The sequence below is a fragment of the Petromyzon marinus genome, assembly GCF_048934315.1.
Source record: "Petromyzon marinus isolate PM22_M1 ecotype Great Lakes invasive population chromosome 73 unlocalized genomic scaffold, UKy_Petmar_22M1.pri1.0 chr73_unloc.2, whole genome shotgun sequence".
NCBI classification, from domain to species: domain Eukaryota; kingdom Metazoa; phylum Chordata; class Hyperoartia; order Petromyzontiformes; family Petromyzontidae; genus Petromyzon; species Petromyzon marinus.
The window spans coordinates 194,915-221,588 of NW_027422608.1; the positions used below are offsets into that span (position 1 = coordinate 194,915).

At 55.7% G+C, this 26,674-nt stretch overlaps 1 protein-coding gene across 3 annotated transcripts in view; it reads left to right on the forward strand.

Moving 5' to 3' along the window:
* Positions 1 to 26,674, forward strand: part of LOC116938373 (methylmalonyl-CoA mutase, mitochondrial) — a 76,023-nt gene that overhangs the window by 27,229 nt on the left and 22,120 nt on the right. Inside the window, exons 5-7 of one of the 3 annotated variants that reach the window (XM_076058390.1) lie at positions 8,932 to 9,171; positions 11,122 to 11,279; positions 22,299 to 22,470. In XM_076058390.1, the coding sequence (XP_075914505.1) occupies positions 8,932 to 9,171; positions 11,122 to 11,279; positions 22,299 to 22,470 (570 nt within the window). Of the gene's footprint in view, positions 1 to 3,748; positions 6,907 to 8,931; positions 9,172 to 11,121; positions 11,280 to 22,298; positions 22,471 to 26,674 lie in introns of those variants that run through there. The other 2 variants (XM_076058391.1, XM_076058389.1) reach the window with 2 other exon arrangements.

Genomic DNA, 26,674 nt, shown 5'->3' on the forward strand with positions numbered 1-26,674 from the left:
CCCCGTGTCTCTCTCCCCGTGTCTCTCTCCGTCTCTCTCCCCGTGTCTCTCTCCCCGTGTCTCTCTCCCCGTGTCTCTCTCCCCGTGTCTCTCTCCCCCTGTGTCTCTCTCCCCGTCTCTCTTCCCCCGTCTCCCCCCGTGTCTCTCTGTCTCTCTCACTGTCTCTCTCTGTCTCTCCCCGTGTCTCTCTCCCCGTGTCTCTCTCTCCCCGTGTCTCTCTCTCTGTCTCTCTCTCTCCCCGTCTCTCTCTCCCCGTGTCTCTCTCTCCCCGTGTCTCTCTCCCCGTGTCTCTCTCCCCGTGTCTCTCTCCCCGTGTCTCTCCCCATGTCTCTCCCCGTGTCTCTCCCCGTGTCTCTCTCTCCCCGTGTCTCTCTCCCCGTGTCTCTCTCCCCGTGTCTCTCTCCCCGTGTCTCTCTCCCCGTGTCTCTCTCCCCGTGTCTCTCTCTCCCCGTGTCTCTCCCCGTGTCTCTCTCTCCCCGTGTCTCTCCCCGTGTCTCTCTCTCCCCGTCTCTCTCTCCCCGTGTCTCTCTCACCCCGTGTCTCTCTCTCTCCCCGTGTCTCTCACCCCGTGTCTCTCTCTCTCCCCGTGTCTCTCTCTCCCCGTGTCTCTCTCCCCGTGTCTCTCACCCCGTGTCTCTCTCCCCGTGTCTCTCTCCCCGTGTCTCTCTCCCCGTCTCTCCCCGTGTCTCTCTCTCTCTGTCTCTCTCCCCGTCTCTCCCCGTGTCTCTCTCACCCCGTGTCTCTCTCTCTCCGTCTCTCCCCATCTCTCCCCGTGTCTCTCTCCCCGTCTCTCTCTCTCTCCGTCTCTCTCTCTCTCCCCGTGTCTCCCCGTGTCTCTCTCCCCGTGTCTCTCTCTCCCCGTGTCTCTCTCCCCGTGTCTCTCTCTCCCCGTCTCTCTCTCTCCCCGTGTCTCTCTCCCCGTGTCTCTCTCCCCGTCTCTCTCTCTCTCCGTCTCTCTCTCTCCGTGTCTCCCCGTGTCTCTCTCCCCGTGTCTCTCTCTCCCCGTGTCTCTCTCCCCGTGTCTCTCCCCCCGTGTCTCTCTCCCCGTGTCTCTCTCTCCCCGTGTCTCTCTCTCCCCGTGTCTCTCTCCCCGTGTCTCTCTCTCCCCGTGTCTCTCTCCCCGTGTCTCTCTCCCCGTGTCTCTCTCTCGCCGTGTCTCTCTCCCCGTGTCTCTCTCTCCCCGTGTCTCTCTCTCCCCGTGTCTCTCTCTCCCTCTCTCTCTCTCCCCGTGTCTCTCTCCCCGTGTCTCTCTCCCCGTGTCTCTCTCCCCGTGTCTCTCTCCCCGTGTCTCTCTCCCCGTGTCTCTCTCCCCGTGTCTCTCTCCCCGTGTCTCTCTCCCCCTGTGTCTCTCTCCCCGTCTCTCTCCCCCCGTCTCCCCCCGTGTCTCTCTGTCTCTCTGTCTCTCTCACTGTCTCTCTCTGTCTCTCCCCGTGTCTCTCTCCCCGTGTCTCTCTCTCCCCGTGTCTCTCTCTCTGTCTCTCTCTCTCCCCGTCTCTCTCTCCCCGTGTCTCTCTCTCCCCGTGTCTCTCTCCCCGTGTCTCTCTCCCCGTGTCTCTCTCCCCGTGTCTCTCCCCGTGTCTCTCCCCGTGTCTCTCCCCGTGTCTCTCTCTCCCCGTGTCTCTCTCCCCGTGTCTCTCTCCCCGTGTCTCTCTCCCCGTGTCTCTCTCCCCGTGTCTCTCTCTCCCCGTGTCTCTCCCCGTGTCTCTCTCTCCCCGTGTCTCTCCCCGTGTCTCTCTCTCCCCGTGTCTCTCTCCCTCTCTCTCTCCCCGTGTCTCTCCCCCCGTGTCTCTCTCCCCGTGTCTCTCTCCCCGTCTCTCTCTCCCCGTGTCTCTCTCACCCCGTGTCTCTCTCCCCGTGTCTCTCCCCATCTCACCCCGTGTCTCTCTCTCACTGTCTCTCTCTCCCCGTGTCTCTCTCCCCGTGTCTCTCTCTCCCCGTGTCTCTCTCTCCCCGTGTCTCTCTCTCTCCCCGTCTCTCTCTCCCCGTGTCTCTCTCTCTCTCCCCGTGTCTCTCCCCGTGTCTCTCTCTCTCCCCGTCTCTCTCTCCCCGTGTCTCTCTCTCTCTCTCCCCGTGTCTCTCTCCCCGTGTCTCTCTCCCCGTGTCTCTCTCTCCCCGTGTCTCTCTCTCTCACTGTCTCTCTCTCTCCCCGTCTCTCTCTCCCCGTGTCTCTCTCTCTCTCCCTCTCTCTCTCCCCGTGTCTCTCTCTCCCCGTGTCTCCCCGTGTCTCTCTCCCCGTGTCTCTCTCTCTCACTGTCTCTCTCTCTCCCCGTCTCTCTCTCCCCGTGTCTCTCTCTCTCTCCCTCTCTCTCTCCCCGTGTCTCTCTCTCCCCTCCCCACCAGGGCATCCCGCTGGATCGTATGTCAGTGTCCATGACGATGAACGGCGTCGTCATCCCGGTCCTCGCCATGTTTGTGGCCGCTGTTCTGTCTCACCCTGTCTCTGTCTGTCTCTCTGTCTGTCTCTGTCTCTGTCTGTCTCTCTGTCTGTCACTGTCTCACCCTCTCTCCCCGTCTCACCCTCTCTCTGTCTCTCTCTCCCCGTGTCTCTCTCCGTCTCTCTCCGTCTCTCTCTCTCACTGTCTCTCTCTCCCCGTCTCTCCCCGTGTCTCTCTCCCCGTCTCTCCCCGTGTCTCTCTCCCCGTGTCTCTCCCCGTGTCTCTCTCTCCGTCTCTCTCTCCCCGTCTCTCTCCCCCCGTGTCTCTCCCCATGTCTCCCCGTGTCTCTCTCTCTCCCTTCCCCACCAGGGCATCCCGCTGGATCGTATGTCAGTGTCCATGACGATGAACGGCGTCGTCATCCCGGTCCTCGCCATGTTTGTGGCCGCTGTTCTGTCTCACCCTGTCTCTGTCTCTCTGTCTGTCTCACTGTCTCTCTCACTGTCTCACTGTCTCTCTCACTGTCTCTCTCACTGTCTCACTGTCTCACTGTCTCTCTCACTGTCTCTCTGTCTCTCTCACTGTCTCTCTGTCTCACTGTCTCTCTCACTGTCTCACTGTCTCTCTCCCCGTCTCTCTCTCTCCGTCTCTCTCTGTCTCTCTCTGTCTCTCTCTCCGTCTCTCTCTGTCTCTCTCTGTCTCTCTCTCCGTCTCTCTCCGTCTCTCTCTCTCCCCGTCTCTCTCTCCCCGTGTCTCTCTCTCACTGTCTCTCTCTCCCCGTGTCTCCCCGTGTCTCTCTCTCTCCCCGTGTCTCTCCCCATGTCTCCCCGTGTCTCTCTCTCCTCTCCCCACCAGGGCATCCCGCTGGATCGTATGTCAGTGTCCATGACGATGAACGGCGTCGTCATCCCGGTCCTCGCCATGTTTGTGGCCGCTGTTCTGTCTCACCCTGTCTCTGTCTCTCTGTCTCTCTCACTGTCTCACTGTCTCTCTCACTGTCTCTCTCACTGTCTCACTGTCTCACTGTCTCTCTCTCCATCTCTCTCCCCGTGTCTCTCTCTCTCCCCGTGTCTCTCTCCCCATCTCTCCCCGTGTCTCTCCCCGTGTCTCTCTCTCCCCGTGTCTCTCTCTCACTGTCTCTCTCTCTCCCCGTGTCTCTCTCCCCGTGTCTCTCTCCCCGTGTCTCTCTCTCCCCGTGTCTCTCTCACCCCGTGTCTCTCTCTCACTGTCTCTCTCTCTCCCCGTCTCTCTCTCCCCGTGTCTCTCCCCGTGTCTCTCTCTCCCCGTGTCTCCCCGTCTCTCTCTCCCCGTCTCTCTCCCCCCGTGTCTCTCCCCATGTCTCCCCGTGTCTCTCTCTCTCCCCTCCCCACCAGGGCATCCCGCTGGATCGTATGTCAGTGTCCATGACGATGAACGGCGCCGTCATCCCGGTCCTCGCCATGTTTGTGGCCGCTGTTCTGTCTCACCCTGTCTCTGTCTCTCTGTCTGTCTCTGTCTGTCTCTCTGTCTGTCTCTGTCTCTGTCTGTCTCTCTGTCTCTCTCACTGTCTCACTGTCTCACTGTCTCTCTCACTGTCTCTCTGTCTCTCTCACTGTCTCTCTGTCTCTCTCTGTCTCTCTCTCTCTCTCACTGTCTCTCTGTCTCTCTCTCCGTCTCTCTCTCCCCGTGTCTCTCCCCGTGTCTCTCTCTCCCTCTCTCCCCGTGTCTCTCTCTCTCCCTCTCTCTCCCCGTGTCTCTCTCTCTCCCCGTGTCTCTCCTCTCCCCACCAGGGCATCCCGCTGGATCGTATGTCAGTGTCCATGACGATGAACGGCGTCGTCATCCCGGTCCTCGCCATGTTTGTGGCCGCTGTTCTGTCTCACCCTGTCTCTCTCTGTCTCTCTGTCTCACCCTGTCTCTGTCTGTCTCTCTGTCTGTCTGTCTCTGTCTCTGTCTGTCTCTGTCTGTCTGTCTGTCTCTCTCACTGTCTCTCTGTCTCACCCTGTCTCTCTCTCCATCTCCCTCTCCCCGTCTCACTGTCTCTCTCTGTCTCTCTCACTGTCTCTCTGTCTCTCTCTGTCTCTCTCCCCGTCTCACTGTCTCTCTCACTGTCTCTCTCTCTCTCACTGTCTCTCTGTCTCTCTCTGTCTCTCTCACTGTCTCACTGTCTCTCTCACTGTCTCTCTCACTGTCTCACTGTCTCTCTCTGTCTCTCTCACTGTCTCTCTCACTGTCTCACTGTCTCACTGTCTCTCTCTCCATCTCTCTCCCCGTGTCTCTCTCTCACCCCGTGTTTCTCTCTCACTGTCTCTCTCTCCCCGTGTCTCTCTCTCTCCCTCTCTCTCCCCGTGTCTCTCTCTCTCCCTCTCTCTCCCCGTGTCTCTCTCCCCGTGTCTCCTTCCCCACCAGGGCATCCCGCTGGATCGTATGTCAGTGTCCATGACGATGAACGGCGTCGTCATCCCGGTCCTCGCCATGTTTGTGGCCGCTGTTCTGTCTCACCCTGTCTCTGTCTCTCTCTGTCTGTCTGTCTCACTGTCTGTCTCTGTCTGTCTCTGTGTCTCTCTGTCTCTCTCTCTCTCTCCGTCTCTCTCTCCGTCTCTCTCACTGTCTCTCTCACTGTCTCACTGTCTCTCTCTGTCTCTCTCACTGTCTCTCTCACTGTCTCACTGTCTCTCTCTGTCTCTCTCACTGTCTCTCTCACTGTCTCACTGTCTCTCTCTCCCCGTGTCTCTCTCTCCCCGTGTCTCCCCGTGTCTCTCTCCCCGTGTCTCTCTCACCCCGTGTCTCTCTCTCACTGTCTCTCTCTCTCCCCGTGTCTCTCTCTCCCCGTGTCTCTCTCCCCGTGTCTCCCCGTCTCTCCCCCTCTCTCTCTCTCCCCCCCTGTCTCTGTCTGTCTCTCTGTCTCTGTCTCTGTCTGTCTCTGTCTCTCTGTCTGTCTCTGTCTCTCTCACTGTCTCTCTCACTGTCTCTCTGTCTCACCCTGTCTCTCTCTCCATCTCCCTCTCCCCGTCTCACTGTCTCTCTCTGTCTCTCTCACTGTCTCACTGTCTCTCTCTGTCTCTCTCACTGTCTCACTGTCTCTCTCACTGTCTCACTGTCTCTCTCTGTCTCTCTCACTGTCTCACTGTCTCTCTCACTGTCTCTCTCACTGTCTCACTGTCTCTCTCACTGTCTCTCTCACTGTCTCACTGTCTCACTGTCTCACTGTCTCTCTCTCTCCATCTCTCTCCCCGTGTCTCTCTCTCACCCCGTGTTTCTCTCTCACTGTCTCTCTCTCCCCGTGTCTCTCTCTCTCCCTCTCTCTCCCCGTGTCTCTCTCTCTCCCCGTGTCTCCTCTCCCCACCAGGGCATCCCGCTGGATCGTATGTCAGTGTCCATGACGATGAACGGCGTCGTCATCCCGGTCCTCGCCATGTTTGTGGCCGCTGTTCTGTCTCACCCTGTCTCTGTCTGTCTCTCTGTCTGTCTGTCTCTGTCTCTGTCTGTCTCTGTCTGTCTGTCTGTCTCTCTCACTGTCTCTCTGTCTCACCCTGTCTCTCTCTCCATCTCCCTCTCCCCGTCTCACTGTCTCTCTCTGTCTCTCTCACTGTCTCTCTGTCTCTCTCTGTCTCTCTCACTGTCTCACTGTCTCACTGTCTCTCTCTCTGTCTCTCTCTCTCACTGTCTCTCTCTCTCCCCGTCTCTCTCACTGTCTCTCTCTCTCTCTCCCCGTCTCTCTCACTGTCTCTCTGTCTCTCTCACTGTCTCTCTCTGTCTCTCTCACTGTCTCTCTGTCTCTCTCACTGTCTCTCTGTCTCTCTCTGTCTCTCTCTCTCTCTCACTGTCTCTCTGTCTCTCTCTCCGTCTCTCTCTCCCCGTCTCTCCCCGTGTCTCTCCCCGTCTCTCTCCCCCCGTGTCTCTCCCCATCTCTCCCCGTGTCTCTCTCCTCCCCACCAGGGCATCCCGCTGGATCGTATGTCAGTGTCCATGACGATGAACGGCGTCGTCATCCCGGTCCTCGCCATGTTTGTGGCCGCTGTTCTGTCTCACCCTGTCTCTGTCTGTCTCACTGTCTGTCTGTCTCACTGTCTCTCTCACTGTCTCACTGTCTCTCTCACTGTCTCTCTCTCTCACTGTCTCACTGTCTCTCTCTCTGTCTCTCTCTCTCACTGTCTCTCTCTCTCCCCGTCTCTCTCACTGTCTCTCTCACTGTCTCTCTGTCTCTCTCTGTCTCTCTCTCTCTCTCACTGTCTCTCTGTCTCTCTCTGTCTCTCTCTCTCTCTCACTGTCTCTCTGTCTCTCTCTCTCTCACTGTCTCTCTCTCTGTCTCTCTCTGTCTCTCTCTCTCTCTCACTGTCTCTCTGTCTCTCTCTGTCTCTCTCTCTCTCTCACTGTCTCTCTGTCTCTCTCTCCGTCTCTCTCTCCCCGTCTCTCCCCGTGTCTCTCCCTCTCTCTCTCCCCGTGTCTCTCTCTCTCCCCATCTCTCCCCGTGTCTCTCTCTCTCCCCGTGTCTCTCTCCTCCCCACCAGGGCATCCCGCTGGATCGTATGTCAGTGTCCATGACGATGAACGGCGCCGTCATCCCGGTCCTCGCCATGTTTGTGGCCGCTGTTCTGTCTCACCCTGTCTCTGTCTGTCTCTCTGTCTCTGTCTGTCTCTGTCTGTCTCTGTGTCTGTCTCACTGTCTCTCTCACTGTCTCACTGTCTCTCTCTCTGTCTCTCTCTCTCACTGTCTCTCTCTCTCCCCGTCTCTCTCACTGTCTCTCTGTCTCTCTCTGTCTCTCTCTCTCTCTCACTGTCTCTCTGTCTCTCTCTCCGTCTCTCTCTCCCCGTCTCTCCCCGTGTCTCTCCCTCTCTCTCTCCCCGTGTCTCTCTCTCTCCCTCTCTCTCCCCGTGTCTCTCTCCCCGTGTCTCTCTCCCCGTGTCTCTCTCCCCGTCTCTCTCCTCTCCCCACCAGGGCATCCCGCTGGATCGTATGTCAGTGTCCATGACGATGAACGGCGTCGTCATCCCGGTCCTCGCCATGTTTGTGGCGCTGTTCTGTCTCACCCTGTCTCTGTCTCTGTCTCTCTGTCTCTGTCTGTCTCTGTCTGTCTCTGTGTCTGTCTCACTGTCTCTCTCACTGTCTCTCTGTCTCACCCTGTCTCTCTCTCCATCTCCCTCTCCCCGTCTCACTGTCTCTCTCTGTCTCTCTCACTGTCTCACTGTCTCTCTCTGTCTCTCTCACTGTCTCACTGTCTCTCTCACTGTCTCTCTCTCTCTCACTGTCTCTGTGTCTGTCTCACTGTCTCTCTGTCTCTCTCACTGTCTCTCTCTCTCTCACTGTCTCTCTGTCTCTCTCACTGTCTCTCTCTCCATCTCCCTCTCCCCGTCTCACTGTCTCTCTCTGTCTCTCTCACTGTCTCTCTGTCTCTCTCACTGTCTCTCTCTCTCTCACTGTCTCTCTGTCTCTCTCACTGTCTCTCTCACTGTCTCACTGTCTCTCTCTCCATCTCTCTCCCCGTGTCTCTCTCTCCCCGTGTCTCTCTCTCTCCCTCTCTCTCCCCGTGTCTCTCTCCCCGTGTCTCTCTCCCCGTGTCTCTCTCTCTCCCCGTGTCTCCTCTCCCCACCAGGGCATCCCGCTGGATCGTATGTCAGTGTCCATGACGATGAACGGCGTCGTCATCCCGGTCCTCGCCATGTTTGTGGCGCTGTTCTGTCTCACCCTGTCTCTGTCTCTGTCTCTCTGTCTCACCCTGTCTCTGTCTCACTGTCTCACTGTCTCACTGTCTCTCTCACTGTCTCACTGTCTCACTGTCTCTCTCACTGTCTCTCTGTCTCTCTCACTGTCTCTCTGTCTCACTGTCTCTCTCACTGTCTCACTGTCTCTCTCACTGTCTCTCTCACTGTCTCACTGTCTCTCTCACTGTCTCACTGTCTCTCTCACTGTCTCACTGTCTCTCTCCCCGCCTCTCTCTCTCTGTCTCTCTCACTGTCTCTCTGTCTCTCTCTGTCTCTCTCTCTCTCTCACTGTCTCTCTGTCTCTCTCTCCGTCTCTCTCTCCCCGTCTCTCCCCGTGTCTCTCCCTCTCTCTCTCCCCGTGTCTCTCTCTCTCCCTCTCTCTCCCCGTGTCTCTCTCCCCGTGTCTCCCCGTGTCTCCTCTCCCCACCAGGGCATCCCGCTGGATCGTATGTCAGTGTCCATGACGATGAACGGCGTCGTCATCCCGGTCCTCGCCATGTTTGTGGCCGCTGTTCTGTCTCACCCTGTCTCTGTCTGTCTCTCTGTCTCTGTCTGTCTCTGTCTGTCTCTGTGTCTGTCTCACTGTCTCTCTCACTGTCTCACTGTCTCTCTCTCTCTCTCTCTGTCTCTCTGTCTCTCTCTCTCCCCGTCTCTCTCACTGTCTCTCTGTCTCTCTCTGTCTCTCTCTCTCTCTCACTGTCTCTCTGTCTCTCTCTCCGTCTCTCTCTCCCCGTCTCTCCCCGTGTCTCTCCCTCTCTCTCTCCCCGTCTCTCTCTCCCCGTGTCTCTCTCTCTCTCACTGTCTCTCTCTCTCTCTCCCCGTGTCTCTCCCCGTATCTCTCCCCGTGTCTCTCTCTCTCTCCTCTCCCCACCAGGGCATCCCGCTGGATCGTATGTCAGTGTCCATGACGATGAACGGCGCCGTCATCCCGGTCCTCGCCATGTTTGTGGCCGCTGCTGAGGAGGAGGGTGTCCCAAGAGCGCTGCTCACGGGCACCGTACAGAACGACATCCTCAAGGAGTTTATGGTCCGCAACACGTTCATCTACCCACCAGACGCCTCCCTGCGCATCATAGCAGACATCTTTGCCTTCACCGCCACGGTGAGTCGCTCGGTGAGTCGCTCGCCACGGTGAGTCGCTCGCCCGCTCGCCCGGTGAGTCGCTCGCTCGGTGAGTCGCTCGCCCGGTCGGTGAGTCGCTCGCTCGCCCGGTGAGTCGCTCGCTCGCTCGGTGAGTCGCTCGCCTGGTGAGTCGCTCGCTCGCTCGCCTGGTGAGTCGCTCGCTCGCTCGCCCGGTGAGTCGCTCGCCCGGTGAGTCGCTCGCCCGGTCGGTGAGTCGCTCGCTCGCCCGGTGAGTCGCTCGCTCGCCCGGTGAGTCGCTCGCTCGCTCAGTGAGTCGCCCAGTGAGTCGCTCGCCCGCTCGCTCGCCCGGTCGGTGAGTCGCTCGCCCGGTCGGTGAGTCGCTCGGCCGGTTAAGGCGCTCGCTGTCGAGGTCCGGCTACTGCCTCCAATGTGCGAGGCAATCACAGACGCAGACACAGATACACACAGACACACACAGACACACACAGACACACACAGACAGACAGACACACACACAGACACACAGACACACACACAGACACACAGACAGACACACACACAGACACACACACACACAGACAGTCACTCACCCACTCACCCACCAACTCACCCACTCACCCACTCACCCACCCACTCACCCAGCCACCCACTCACTCACTCACTCACCCACTCACCCACTCACCCACCCACTCACCCACTCACTCACCCACTCACTCACCCACCAACCCACTCACTCACTCACCCACCCACCCACCCACTCACCCACTCACCCACCCACCCACTCACCCACTCACCCACCCACCCACCAACTCACCCACCCACCCACTAACTCACCCACTCACTCACCCACTCACTCACTCACCCACCCACTCACCCACCAACTCACCCACTCACCCATCCACTCACTCACCCACTCACTCACCCACCCACCCACCCACTCACCCACCCACCCACCCACCCACTCCACCCACCCACCCACCCACTCACCCACCCACTCACCCACTCACCCACCCACCCACTCACCCACTCACTCACTCACCCACCCACCCACTCACCCACCCACCCACCCACCCGCCCACCCACTCACCCACCCACTCACTCACTCACCTACTCACCCACTCACCCACTCACCCACCCACCCACTCACCAACTCACCCACCCACCCACCCACTCACTCACCCACCCACCCACTCACCCACTCACCCACCCACCCACTCACCCACTCACCCACCCACCCACCAACTCACCCACCCACCCACTAACTCACCCACCAACTCACCCACCAACCCACTCACCCACTCACTCACTCACTCACCCACCCACCCACCCACCAACTCACCCACTCACTCACCCACCCACCCACCCACTCACCCACCCACCCACTCTACCACCCACCCACTCACCCACCCACTCACCCACCCACTCACTCACCCACCCACCCACCCACCAACCCACCCACCCACTCACTCACTCACTCACCCACCAACCCACCCACTCACTCACCTACTCACCCACTCACCCACTCACCCACCCACCCACTCACCAACTCACCCACCCACCCACCCACTCACCCACCCACTCACCCACCCACCCACCCACTCACCCACTCACCCACTCACTCACCCACCCACCCACTCACCTACTCACTCACCCACCCACCCACCTACTCACTCACCCACCCACCCACCCACTCACTCACTCACCCACCAACTCACCCACTCACTCACCCACTCACCCACCCACCCACTCACTCACCCACCAACTCACCCACCCACTCACTCACCCACTCACTCACCCACCCACCCACTCACTCACTCACTCACCCACCCACTCACTCACTCACTCACCCACCCACCCACTCACTCACCCCTCACCCACTCACCCACCCACCCACTCACCCACCCACCCACCCACTCACCCACCCACCCACTCTCTCACCCACCCACCCACCAACTCACCCTCCACCCTCCCCCCTCACTAGCACATGCCACGCTTCAACTCCATCTCCATCAGCGGCTACCACATGCAAGAGGCCGGCGCTGATGCGGTGCTGGAAGCGGCCTTCACCCTGGCTGATGGCCTGGAGTACGTTCGGACCGGCCTGCGGGCTGGCCTCACCGTGGATCAGTTCGCTCCTCGGTGAGGGACTCGCTCACCCGCTCGCTCACCCGCTCGCTCACCCGCTCGCTCACCCGCTCGCTCACCCGCTCGCTCACCGATTCGCTCACCGATTCGCTCACCGATTCGCTCACCGATTCGCTCACCGATTCGCTCACCCGCTCGCTCACCCGCTCGCTCACCGATTCGCTCACCCGCTCGCTCACCCGCTCGTTCACCGATTCGCTCACCGATTCGCTCACCCGCTCGCTCACCAATTCGCTCACCCGCTCGCTCACCGATTCGCTCACCGATTCGCTCACCGATTCGCTCACCCGCTCGCTCACCGATTCGCTCACCCGCTCGCTCACCCGCTCACTCACCAATTCGCTCACCGGTTCGCTCACCCGCTTGCTCACCCGCTCGCTCACCGATTCGCTCACCGATTCGCTCACCCGCTCGCTCACCGATTCGCTCACCGATTCGCTCACCCGCTCGCTCACCGATTCGCTCACCGGTTCGCTCACCGATTCGCTCACCCGCTCGCTCACCGATTCGCTCACCGGCTCGCTCACCGATTCGCTCACCGGTTCGCTCACCCGCTCGCTCACCCGCTCGCTCACCCGCTCGCTCACCGATTTGCTCACCCGCTCGCTCACCGATTCGCTCACCGATTCGCTCACCCGCTCGCTCACCCGCTCGCTCACCCGCTCGCTCACCCGCTCGCTCACCGATTCGCTCACCGATTCGCTCACCCGCTCGCTCACCGATTCGCTCTTCGATTCGCTCACCCGCTCGCTCACCCGCTCGCTCACCGATTCGCTCACCGATTCGCTCCCCGGTGAGGGACTCGCTCACCCGCTCGCTCACCCGCTCGCTCACCCGCTTGCTCACCCGCTCGCTCACCGATTCGCTCACCGATTCGCTCACCGATTCGCTCACCAAATCGCTCACCCGCTCGCTCACCGATTCGCTCACCCGCTCGCTCACCCGCTCGCTCACCCGCTCGCTCACCATCTCTCTCTCACCATCTCTCCCCCTGTCTCTCACCATCTCTCTCTCTCTCACCATCTCTCTCTCGCACCATCTCTCACCATCTCTCCCCCTGTCGCTCACCATCTCTCTTTCTCTCACCATCTCTCTCTCTCTCTCACCATCTCTCTCACCATCTCTCACTCTCACCATCTCTCTCACCATCTCTCTCACCATCTCTCTCACCAGTCTCTCACCATCTCTCTCACCATCTCTCTCACCATCTCTCTCTCTCACCATCTCTCTCTCTCACCATCTCTCTCTCTCTCACCATCTCTCTCACCATCTCTCTCTCACCATCTCTCACACCATCTCTCTCTCTCACCATCTCTCTCTCACCATCTCTCTCACCATCTCTCTCTCACCATCTCTCTCACCATCTCTCTCTCACCATCTCTCTCACCATCTCTCTCTCACCATCTCTCTCTCCATCTCTCTCACCATCTCTCTCTCACCATCTCTCTCTCACCATCTCTCTCCTCACCATCTCTCTCTCACCATCTCTCTCACCATCTCTCTCTCTCACCATCTCTCTCACCATCTCTCTCCCCATCTCTCTCTCTCTCACCATCTCTCTCACCCTCTCTCTCACCATCTCTCTCTCACCATCTCTCTCACCATCTCTCTCACCCATCTCTCTCTCTCACCATCTCTCTCACCATCTCTCTCCCCCCCTCTCTCTCACCATCTCTCTCTCTCTCACCATCTCTCTCTCTCTCACCATCTCTCTCACCATCTCTCTCTCACCATCTCTCTCACCATCTCTCTCACCATCTCTCTCACCATCTCTCTCACCATCTCTCTCACCATCTCTCTCACCATCTCTCTCTCTCTCACCATCTCTCTCACCATCTCTCTCACCATCTCTCTCTCTCACCATCTCTCTCTCTCACCATCTCTCTCACCATCTCTCTCTCACCATCTCTCTCACCATCTCTCTCTCACCATCTCTCTCTCCCCATCTCTCTCACCATCTCTCTCTCTCACCATCTCTCTTCACCATCTCTCCTCCTGCTCTCACCATCCTCTCTCACCATCTCTCTCTCTCTCACACCATCTCTCACCATCTCTCTCTCACCATCTCTCTCTCTCACCATCTCTCTCACCATCTCTCTCACCATCTCTCTCACCATCTCTCTCACCATCTCTCTCCCCACCCCATCTCTCTCACCATCTCTCTCTCTCACCATCTCTCTCTCTCACCATCTCTCTCCTCTCTCTCTCCATCTCTCTCACCATCTCTCTCTCACCATCTCTCTCACCATCTCTCTCTCTCACCATCTCTCTCTCACCATCTCTCTCACCCTCTCTCTCACCATCTCTCTCACCATCTCTCTCTCACCATCTCTCTCACCATCTCTCTCTCTCACCATCTCTCTCACCATCTCTCTCACCATCTCTCCACCATCTCTCTCACCATCTCTCTCTCTCACCATCTCTCCCAGCTCTTCTCACCATCTCTCTCACCATCTCTCTCTCTCACCATCTCTCACCATCTCTCTCTCCCCCCCTGTCTCTCACCATCTCTCTCTCTCACCATCTCTCTCTCCACCATCTCTTCTCACCATCTCTCTCTTCACCATCTCTCTCTACACCATTCTCTCTCTCTCACCATCTCTCTCACCATCTCTCTCACCATCTCTCTCACCATCTCTCTCACCATCTCTCTCACCATCTCTCTCTCTCTCACCATCTCTCTCTCTCACCATCTCTCTCACCATCTCTCTCTCTCTCACCATCTCTCACCATCTCTCTCTCTCACCATCTCTCTCTCTCCTCCGCTCCGCCCAGCCTCTCGTTCTTCTGGGGTGTGGGCATGAACTTCTTCATGGAAGTGGCTAAGATGTGTACCGCTCGCCACCCCTGTCTCTCACCATCTCTCACCATCTCTCACCATCTCTCTCTCTCACCATCTCTCTCTCTCACCATCTCTCTCACCATCTCTCTCACCATCTCTCCCCCTGTCTCTCACCATCTCTCTCTCTCTCACCATCTCTCACCATCTCTCTCACCATCTCTCTCTCTCACCATCTCTCTCTCTCTCACCATCTCTCTCTCTCCTCCGCTCCACCCAGCCTCTCGTTCTTCTGGGGTGTGGGCATGAACTTCTTCATGGAAGTGGCTAAGATGTGTACCGCTCGCCACCCCTGTCTCTCCCCCTGTCTCTCACCATCTCTCTCTCTCTCACCATCTCTCTCTGTCTCTCACCATCTCTCTCACCATCTCTCTCACCATCTCTCTCTCACCATCTCCCCCTGCCTCTCACCATCTCTCTCTTTCACCATCTCTCATAATCTCTCACCATCTCTCTCTCTCACCATCTCTCTCACCATCTCTCTCTCTCTCACCATCTCTCTCTCTCACCATCTCTCTAACCATCTCTCTCTCTCACCATCTCTCACCATCTCTCTAACCATCTCTCTCTCTCACCATCTCTCACCATCTCTCACCATCTCTCTTTCCCCCTCTCTCTCACCATCTCTCTCTCTCTCCCCTGTCTCTCACCATCTCTCTCACCATCTCTCTCTCTCACCATCTCTCTCACCATCTCTCTCTCTCTCCCCCTGTCTCTCACCATCTCTCTCACCATCTCTCTCACCATCTCCCCCTCTCTCTCACCATCTCTCTCACCATCTCTCTCACCATCTCTCTCACCATCTCTCTCTCTCACCATCTCTCTCACCATCTCTCTCTCTCTCCCCCTGTCTCTCACCATCTCTCTCACCATCTCTCTCACCATCTCCCCCTCTCTCTCACCATCTCTCTCACCATCTCTCTCACCATCTCTCTCTCTCCTCCGCTCCGCCCAGCCTCTCGTTCTTCTGGGGTGTGGGCATGAACTTCTTCATGGAAGTGGCTAAGATGTGTACCGCTCGCCACCCCTCTCTCTCACCATCTCTCTCTCTCACCATCTCTCTCTCTCACCATCTCTCTCTCTCACCATCTCTCTCTCTCACCATCTCTCTCTCTCACCATCTCTCTCTCTCTCACCATCTCTCTCTCTCACCATCTCTCTCTCTCTCCTCCGCTCCACCCAGCCTCTCGTTCTTCTGGGGTGTGGGCATGAACTTCTTCATGGAAGTGGCTAAGATGTGTACCGCTCGCCACCCCTGTCTCTCCCCCTGTCTCTCACCATCTCTCTCTCTCTCACCATCTCTCTCTCACCATCTCTCACCATCTCTCACCATCTCTCTCTCACCATCTCCCCCTGTCTCTCTCTCACCCTCTCTCTCACCATCTCTCTCTCTCACCATCTCTCTCACCATCTCTCTCTCTCACCATCTCTCTCTCTCACCATCTCTCTCACCATCTCTCTCTCTCTCACCATCTCTCTCACCATCTCTCTCTCACCATCTCTCTCTCACCATCTCTCTCTCTCTCTCTCCTCCGCTCTGCCCAGCCTCTCGTTCTTCTGGGGTGTGGGCATGAACTTCTTCATGGAAGTGGCTAAGATGTGTACCACTCGCCACCCCTGTCTCTCCCCCTGTCTCTCACCATCTCTCTCTCACCATCTCTCTCTCACCATCTCTCTCTCACCATCTCTCTCTCACCATCTCTCTCTCACCATCTCTCTCACCATCTCTCTCACCATCTCTCTCTCCTCCGCTCTGCCCAGCCTCTCGTTCTTCTGGGGTGTGGGCATGAACTTCTTCATGGAAGTGGCTAAGATGTGTACCACTCGCCACCCCTGTCTCTCCCCCTGTCTCTCACCATCTCTCTCTCTCCATCTCTCTCTCTCTCTCACCATCTCTCTCTCCATCTCTCTCTCTCTCTCACCATCTCTCTCACCATCTCTCTCTCTCACCATCTCTCTCACCATCTCTCTCTCTCACCATCTCTCTCACCATCTCTCTCACCATCTCTCTCCCCCTGTCTCTCCCCCTGTCTCTCACCATCTCTCTCACCATCTCTCTCACCATCTCTCTCTCTCTCCTCCGCTCCGCCCAGCCTCTCGTTCTTCTGGGGTGTGGGCATGAACTTCTTCATGGAAGTGGCTAAGATGTGTGCCGCTCGCCACCCCTGTCTCTCCCCCTGTCTCTCTCCATCTCTCTCTCACCATCTCTCTCACCATCTCTCTCACCATCTCTCTCACCATCTCTCTCACCATCTCTCTCTCTCCCCCTGTCTCTCACCATCTCTCTCTCACCATCTCTCTCACCATCTCTCTCACCATCTCTCTCACCATCTCTCACCATCTCTCTCTCTCTCCTCCGCTCCACCCAGCCTCTCGTTCTTCTGGGGTGTGGGCATGAACTTCTTCATGGAAGTGGCTAAGATGTGTACCGCTCGCCACCCCTGTCTCTCACCATCTCTCACCATCTCTCTCACCATCTCTCTCTCTCACCATCTCTCTCACCATCTCTCACCATCTCTCTCTCTCCCCCGCTCCGCCCAGCCTCTCGTTCTTCTGGGGTGTGGGCATGAACTTCTTCATGGAAGTGGCTAAGATGTGTACCGCTCGCCACCCCTGTCTCTCCCCCTCTCTCTCTCTCACCATCTCTCACCATCTCTCACCATCTCTCTCACCATCTCTCTCTCCTCCGCTCCACCCAGCCTCTCGTTCTTCTGGGGTGTGGGCATGAACTTCTTCATGGAAGTGGCTAAGATGTGTACCACTCGCCACCCCTGTCTCTCCCCCTGTCTCTCACCATCTCTCTCTCACCATCTCTCTCTCTCACCATCTCTCTCTCTCTCACCATCTCTCACCATCTCTCTCTCACCATCTCTCTCCCCCTGTCTCTCACCATCTCTCTCTCTCACCATCTCTCTCTCACCATCTCTCTCTCCTCCGCTCCGCCCAGCCTCTCGTTCTTCTGGGGTGTGGGCATGAACTTCTTCATGGAAGTGGCTAAGATGTGTACCGCTCGCCACCCCTGTCTCTCCCCCTGTCTCTCACCATCTCTCTCTCACCATCTCTCTCACCATCTCTCTCTCTCCTCCGCTCCGCCCAGCCTCTCGTTCTTCTGGGGTGTGGGCATGAACTTCTTCATGGAAGTGGCTAAGATGTGTACCGCTCGCCACCCCTGTCTCTCCCCCTGTCTCTCACCATCTCTCTCTCTCCATCTCTCTCTCTCTCACCATCTCTCTCACCATCTCTCTCACCATCTCTCTCTCTCACCATCTCTCTCTCTCACCATCTCTCACCATCTCTCTCTCTCACCATCTCTCTCTCTCTCTCACCATCTCTCACCATCTCTCTCTCACCATCTCTCTCTCTCTCACCATCTCTCTCTCACCATCTCTCTCTCACCATCTCTCTCCCCCTGTCTCTCACCATCTCTCTCTCACCATCTCTCTCTCTCACATCTCTCTCTCTCTCACCATCTCTCTCACCATCTCTCTCTCTCACCATCTCTCTCACCATCTCTCTCACCATCTCTCACTCTCACCATCTCTCTCTCTCACCATCTCTCTCTCTCACCATCTCTCTCTCTCTCACCATCTCTCTCACCATCTCTCTCACCATCTCTCTCTCCATCTCTCTCTCTCACCATCTCTCTCTCCTCCGCTCCGCCCAGCCTCTCGTTCTTCTGGGGTGTGGCATGAACTTCTTCATGGAAGTGGCTAAGATGTGTACCGCTCGCCACCCCTGTCTCTCCCCCTGTCTCTCACCATCTCTCTCACCATCTCTCTCACCATCTCTCTCACCATCTCTCTCTCTCCCCCTGTCTCTCACCATCTCTCTCACCATCTCTCTCTCACCATCTCTCTCCCCCTCTCTCTCACCATCTCTCTCTCTCACCATCTCTGTCTCTCACCATCTCTCTCTCTCACCATCTCTCTCCATCTCTCTCTCTCACCATCTCTCTCACCATCTCTCTCTCTCACCATCTCTCTCTCTCTCTCACCATCTCTCTCACCATCTCTCTCACCATCTCTCTCACCATCTCTCTCTCACCATCTCTCTCTCTCTCTCCTCCCGCTCCGCCCAGCCTCTCGTTCTTCTGGGGTGTGGGCATGAACTTCTTCATGGAAGTGGCTAAGATGTGTACCACTCGCCACCCCTGTCTCTCCCCCTGTCTCTCACCATCTCTCTCTCTCACCATCTCTCTCTCTCACCATCTCTCTCTCACCATCTCTCTCACCATCTCTCTCACCATCTCTCTCCCCCTCTCTCTCACCATCTCTCTCACCATCTCTCTCTCTCACCATCTCTCCCCCTGTCTCTCTCTCACCATCTCTCTCTCACCATCTCTCTCACCATCTCTCTCCCCCTCTCTCTCACCATCTCTCTCTCTCACCATCTCTCTCACCATCTCTCTCACCATCTCTCTCTCTCACCATCTCTCTCTCTCACCATCTCTCTCACCATCTCTCTCTCTCACCATCTCTCTCACCATCTCTCTCTCACCATCTCTCTCACCATCTCTCTCACCATCTCTCTCTCTCACCATCTCTCACCATCTCTCTCACCATCTCTCTCACCATCTCTCTCTCTCTCTCCTCCGCTCCGCCCAGCCTCTCGTTCTTCTGGGGTGTGGGCATGAACTTCTTCATGGAAGTGGCTAAGATGCGTACCGCTCGCCACCCCTGTCTCTCCCCCTGTCTCTCACCATCTCTCTCTCACCATCTCTCTCTCTCACCATCTCTCTCTCTCTCTCACCATCTCTCTTTCTCTCTCACCATCTCTCTCACCATCTCTCTCTTCACCATCTCTCTCACCATCTCTCACCATCTCTCTCTCTCCCCCTCTCTCTCACCATCTCTCTCACCATCTCTCTCACCATCTCTCTCTCTTCACCACTCTCTCCCCCCTCTCTCTCACCATCTCTCTCTCTCACCATCTCTCTCTCTCACCATCTCTCTCTCTCTCACCATCTCTCTCTCCTCCTCTCTCTCACCATCTCTCTCACCATCTCTCTCACCATCTCTCTCACCATCTCTCTCTCTCACCATCTCTCTCTCTCACCATCTCTCTCACCATCTCTCTCACCATCTCTCTCTCTCACCATCTCTCTCTCTCTCACCATCTCTCACCATCTCTCTCTCTCACCATCTCTCTCTCTCACCATCTCTCTCACCATCTCTCTCTCTCACCATCTCTCTCCCCCTCTCTCTCACCATCTCTCTCTCTCACCATCTCTCTCTCACCATCTCTCTCTCTCACCATCTCTCTCACCATCTCTCACCATCTCTCTCACCATCTCTCTCTCTCACCATCTCTCTCTCTCACCATCTCTCTCTCTCACCATCTCTCTCTCTCACCATCTCTCTCTCTCACCATCTCTCTCTCTCACCATCTCTCTCTCACCATCTCTCTCTCACCATCTCTCTCTCACCATCTCTCTCACCATCTCTCTCTCTCACCATCTCTCTCTCTCTCCCCCGCTCCGCCCAGCCTCTCGTTCTTCTGGGGTGTGGGCATGAACTTCTTCATGGAAGTGGCTAAGATGTGTACCGCTCGCCACCCCTGTCTCTCCCCCTGTCTCTCACCATCTCTCTCTCTCACCATCTCTCTCTCTCACCATCTCTCTCACCATCTCTCTCTCTCACCATCTCTCTCTCTCTCTCACCATCTCTCACCATCTCTCTCACCATCTCTCTCACCATCTCACCATCTCTCTCTCTCACCATCTCTCTCACCATCTCTCTCTCACCATCTCTCACTCGCACCATCTCTCTCTCTCTCACCATCTCTCTCACCATCTCTCTCACCATCTCTCTCTCTCTCACCATCTCTCACCATCTCTCTCTCCCCCTCTCTCTCCCCCTGTCTCTCACCATCTCTGTCTCTCTCCATCTCTCTCTCTCACCATCTCTCTCACCATCTCTCTCACCATCTCTCTCTCTCTCACCATCTCTCTCACCATCTCTCTCACCATCTCTCTCTCTCACCATCTCTCTCACCATCTCTCTCACCATCTCTCTCTCACCATCTCTCTCACCATCTCTCTCACCATCTCTCACCATCTCTCTCACCATCTCTCACCATCTCTCTCTCTCCTCCGCTCCGCCCAGCCTCTCGTTCTTCTGGGGTGTGGGCATGAACTTCTTCATGGAAGTGGCTAAGATGTGTACCGCTCGCCACCCCTGTCTCTCCCCCTGTCTCTCACCATCTCTCTCTCTCCATCTCTCTCTCTCTCACCATCTCTCTCACCATCTCTCTCACCATCTCTCTCTCTCACCATCTCTCTCTCTCACCATCTCTCACCATCTCTCTCTCTCACCATCTCTCTCTCTCTCTCACCATCTCTCACCATCTCTCTCTCACCATCTCTCTCTCTCTCACCATCTCTCTCTCACCATCTCTCTCTCACCATCTCTCTCCCCCTGTCTCTCACCATCTCTCTCTCACCATCTCTCTCTCTCACCATCTCTCTCTCTCTCACCATCTCTCTCACCATCTCTCTCTCTCACCATCTCTCTCACCATCTCTCTCACCATCTCTCACTCTCACCATCTCTCTCTCTCACCATCTCTCTCTCTCACCATCTCTCTCTCTCTCACCATCTCTCTCACCATCTCTCTCACCATCTCTCTCTCCATCTCTCTCTCTCACCATCTCTCTCTCCTCCGCTCCGCCCAGCCTCTCGTTCTTCTGGGGTGTGGGCATGAACTTCTTCATGGAAGTGGCTAAGATGTGTACCGCTCGCCACCCCTGTCTCTCCCCCTGTCTCTCACCATCTCTCTCACCATCTCTCTCACCATCTCTCTCACCATCTCTCTCTCTCCCCCTGTCTCTCACCATCTCTCTCACCATCTCTCTCACCATCTCTCTCCCCCTCTCTCTCACCATCTCTCTCTCTCACCATCTCTGTCTCTCACCATCTCTCTCTCTCACCATCTCTCTCCATCTCTCTCTCTCACCATCTCTCTCACCATCTCTCTCTCTCACCATCTCTCTCTCTCTCTCACCATCTCTCTCACCATCTCTCTCACCATCTCTCTCACCATCTCTCTCTCACCATCTCTCTCTCTCTCTCCTCCGCTCCACCCAGCCTCTCGTTCTTCTGGGGTGTGGGCATGAACTTCTTCATGGAAGTGGCTAAGATGTGTACCGCTCGCCACCCCTGTCTCTCCCCCTGTCTCTCACCATCTCTCTCTCACCATCTCTCTCTCACCATCTCTCACCATCTCTCACCATCTCTCTCACCATCTCTCACCATCTCTCTCTCTCACCATCTCTCTCACCATCTCTCTCTCACCATCTCTCTCACCATCTCACCATCTCTCTCTCTCACCATCTCTCTCTCTCACCATCTCTCTCACCATCTCTCACCATCTCTCTCACCATCTCTCACCATCTCTCACCATCTCTCTCTCTCTCACCATCTCTCTCTCCCCCGCTCCGCCCAGCCTCTCGTTCTTCTGGGGTGTGGGCATGAACTTCTTCATGGAAGTGGCTAAGATGTGTACCGCTCGCCACCCCTGTCTCTCCCCCTGTCTCTCACCATCTCTCTCTCACCATCTCTCTCTCACCATCTCTCTCTCTCACCATCTCTCTCACCATCTCTCTCACCATCTCTCTCTCTCACCATCTCTCTCACCATCTCTCTCTCTCACCATCTCTCTCTCACCATCTCTCTCTCTCTCACCATCTCTCTCTCTCACCATCTCTCTCTCACCATCTCTCTCCCCCTCTCTCTCACCATCTCTCACCATCTCTCTCTCTCACCATCTCTCTCTCTCACCATCTCTCTCTCTCCTCCGCTCCGCCCAGCCTCTCGTTCTTCTGGGGTGTGGGCATGAACTTCTTCATGGAAGTGGCTAAGATGTGTACCGCTCGCCACCCCTGTCTCTCCCCCTGTCTCTCACCATCTCTCACCATCTCTCTCTCTCTCTCACCATCTCTCTCACCATCTCTCTCTCTCACCATCTCTCTCACCATCTCTCACCATCTCTCTCTCTCACCATCTCTCTCACCATCTCTCTCTCACCATCTCTCTCACCATCTCACCATCTCTCTCTCTCACCATCTCTCTCTCTCACCATCTCTCTCACCATCTCTCACCATCTCTCTCACCATCTCTCACCATCTCTCACCATCTCTCTCTCTCTCACCATCTCTCTCTCCCCCGCTCCGCCCAGCCTCTCGTTCTTCTGGGGTGTGGGCATGAACTTCTTCATGGAAGTGGCTAAGATGCGTGCCGCTCGCCACCTCTGGGCCGAACTGCTGACAGAAAAGTTCCAACCCCAGAATCCCAAATCGCTGCTGCTGAGGGCTCACTGCCAAACGTCAGGCTGGTCGCTCACTGAGCAGGTGAGCAAAGACACGCACACGGAGAGAGAGACAGAGACACAGAGAGACACAGAGACACTGAGACACACACAGAGAGACACAGAGACACACACACACACAGAGAGACACACACACACAGAGAGACACAGACACACAGAGAGACACACACACAGAGAGACACACACACACAGAGACACACAGAGACACAGAAAGAGACAGAGAGACAGAGACACAGAGACACACAGAGAGACACACAGAGAGACAGAGAGAGACACAGAGACACACACACAGAGACACAGAGAGAGAGACACACAGAGACACACACAGAGACACAGAGACACACAGAGACACACAGAGAGACACAGAGACACACACACACAGAGACTCACACACACACAGAGACACACACAGAGAGACGCACACAGAGAGACACAGAGAGACACAGAGAGACAGAGACACAGAGACACACAAAGAGAGAGACAGAGACACACAGAGACACACACAGAGAGAGACACAGAGAGAGACACAGAGAGACAGAGAGACAGAGACACACAAAGAGAGACACACAGAGACACACACAGAGAGAGACACACAGAGACACACACAGAGAGAGACACACAGAGACACACACACAAAGACACGCACACAGAGAGAGACACACAGAGAGAGACACACAGAGACACACACACAGAGACTCACACAGAGAGAGAGACACACAGAGACACACACAGAGAGACACACACAGAGACACACAGAGAGACACAGAGAGACACAGAGACAGAGACACAGAGACACACAAAGACACACAGAGACACACACAGAGAGAGACACAGAGAGACACAGAGAGACAGAGAGAGACAGAGACACACAAAGACAGACACACAGAGACACAGAGACACACACAGAGACACACACAGAGGGAGACACACACAGAGACACAGAGAGACACACAGAGACACACACAGAGACACAGAGACACACAAAGAGAGAGACACACAGAGACACACAGAGACACACACAGAGACACAGAGACACACACAAAGACACGCACACAGAGAGAGACACAGAGACACACAGAGAGACAGAGAGAGACAGAGAGAGACAGAGACACAGAGACACAGAGACACACAGAGAGAGACACAGAGAGACACACACAGAGACACGCACACGGAGACACGCACACAGAGACACAGAGAGACACACAGAGACACACACAGAGACACAGAGACACACACAGAGACACAGAGAGACACACAGAGACACAGAGACACACACAGAGACACACACACGCACAGAGAGAGACACACACAGAGACACAGAGACACAGAGACACACACAGAGACACACACACGCACAGAGAGAGACACACACAGAGACACAGAGAGATACACAGAGACACAGACACACACAGAGACACACAGACGCACAGAGAGAGACACACACAGAGACACAGAGACACACAGAGACACACACACAGAGATAGAGACACACACAGAGACACACACAGAGACACGCACAGAGAGACACACACACAGAGACACAGAGACACACAGAGACACACACACAGAGACACAGAGACACACACAGAGACACACACAGAGACACGCGCAGAGAGACACACAGAGTTACACAGAGACACAGAGATACAGACAGAGAGACTCACAGAGAGACACACACAGAGACACATAGAGAGACACAGAGACACAGAGAGACACACAGAGACACACACACAGAGACACACACAGAGAGACACACACAGAGACACAGAGACACAGAGAGATACACAGAGAGACACACAGAGAGACACAGAGACACACAGAGACTCACACACAGAGACTCACACAGAGACTCACTCACACAGAGACTCACACACAGAGACTCACACTCACACAGAGACTCACTCACATAGAGACTCACACAGAGACTGACCCTCACACACACACTCACTCACACACAGAGACACACACTCACTCACACAGAGACTAACACACACACAGAGACTCACACAGAGACTCACTCACACACAGAGACTAACACAGAGACTCAACCCCAACCCCAGGACCCGTTCAACAACGTCGTGCGGACCACGGTAGAGGCCTTGGCCGCTGTCTTTGGAGGCACCCAGTCGCTCCACACAAACTCACTCACTCAGAGACTCACACAGAGACTCACTCACACAGAGACTTACTCACACAGAGACTCACTCACTCAGAGACTCACTCACACAGAGACTCACTCACACACACAGAGACTCACTCACACACACAGAGACTCACACACACACACAGAGACTCACTCACTCAGAGACTCACACAGAGACTAACACACACACAGAGACTCACACAGAGACTCACACAGAGACTCACTCACACACACAGAGACTCACTCACACACACACAGAGACTCACTAACACACACTCACAGAGACTCACACAGAGACTCACACAGAGACTCACTCACACACTAACACAGAGACACTCACTAACACACTAACACAGAGACTCACACAGAGACTCACTCACACACACACAGAGACTCACACTAACACAGAGACTCACACACACATTAACACACACTAACACACACACACAGAGACTCACACACACAGAGACTAACACAGAGACTCAACCCCAACCCCAGGACCCGTTCAACAACGTCGTGCGGACCACGGTAGAGGCCTTGGCCGCCGTCTTTGGAGGCACCCAGTCGCTCCACACCAACTCACTCACTCAGAGACTCACTCAGAGACTCACACAGAGACTTACTCACACATAGAATAACACACACACTCACACACACACACACAGACTCACTCACACATAGACTAACACACACACTCACACAGAGGCTCATTCACACACACACAGAGACTCATTCACACTCACTCAGAGACTCACTCACACACACACACACAGACTCACTCACACACAGAGACTAACACAGAGACTAACACATACAGAGACTCACACACTCACACAGAGACTCACACAGAGACTCACTCACACAGAGACTCACACTCACAGACAGAGACTCACTCACACAGAGACTCACTCACACACACAGAGACTAACACAGAGACTCACACAGAGACTCACTCACACACACAGAGACTAACACTCACACACAGAGACTCACACAGAGACTCACTCACTCAGAGACTCACACAGAGACTAACACACACACAGAGACTCACACTAACACAGAGACTCACACAGAGACTAACACAGAGACTAACACAGAGACTAACACAGAGACTCACTCACACACACACAGAGACTAACACTCACACAGAGATTCACACTCACACAGAGACTCACACACACAGAGACTCACTCACACACTAACACACACACAGAGACTCACACAGAGACTAACACAGAGACTAACACAGAGACTCAACCCCAACCCCAGGACCCGTTCAACAACGTCGTGCGGACCACGGTAGAGGCCTTGGCCGCCGTCTTTGGAGGCACCCAGTCGCTCCACACCAACTCACTCACTCAGAGACTCACTCACACACACAGAGACTCACTCACACAGAGACTCACTCACTCAGAGACTCACTCAGAGACTCACTCACACAGAGACTTACTCACACAGAGACTCACTCACTCAGAGACTCACTCACACACACAGAGACTCACTCACTCAGAGACTCACTCACTCAGAGACTCACTCACACACACACTAACACACACACTCACACAGAGACTCACTCACACACACACAGAGACTCACTCACTCAGAGACTCACTCACACACACGGAGACTCACTCACACAGAGACTCACACAGAGACTAACACTCACACTCACTCACACACACAGAGACTCACACAGAGACTAACACACACACAGAGACTCACACAGAGACTCACACAGAGACTCACTCACACACACAGAGACTCACTCACTCAGAGACTCACACACTCAGAGACTCACTCACTCAGAGACTCACTCACTCAGAGACTCACTCACTCAGAGACTCACTCACTCAGAGACTCACTCACTCACACAGAGACTCACTCACTCACACAGAGACTCACTCACACAGAGACTCACTCACACAGAGACTCTCACACACAGAGACTCACACACACAGAGACTCACACACACACAAAGAGACTCACACACTCACACAGAGACTCACTCACACACACACAGAGACTAACACTCACACAGAGACTCACACTCACAGAGACTCACACTCACACACACAGAGACTAA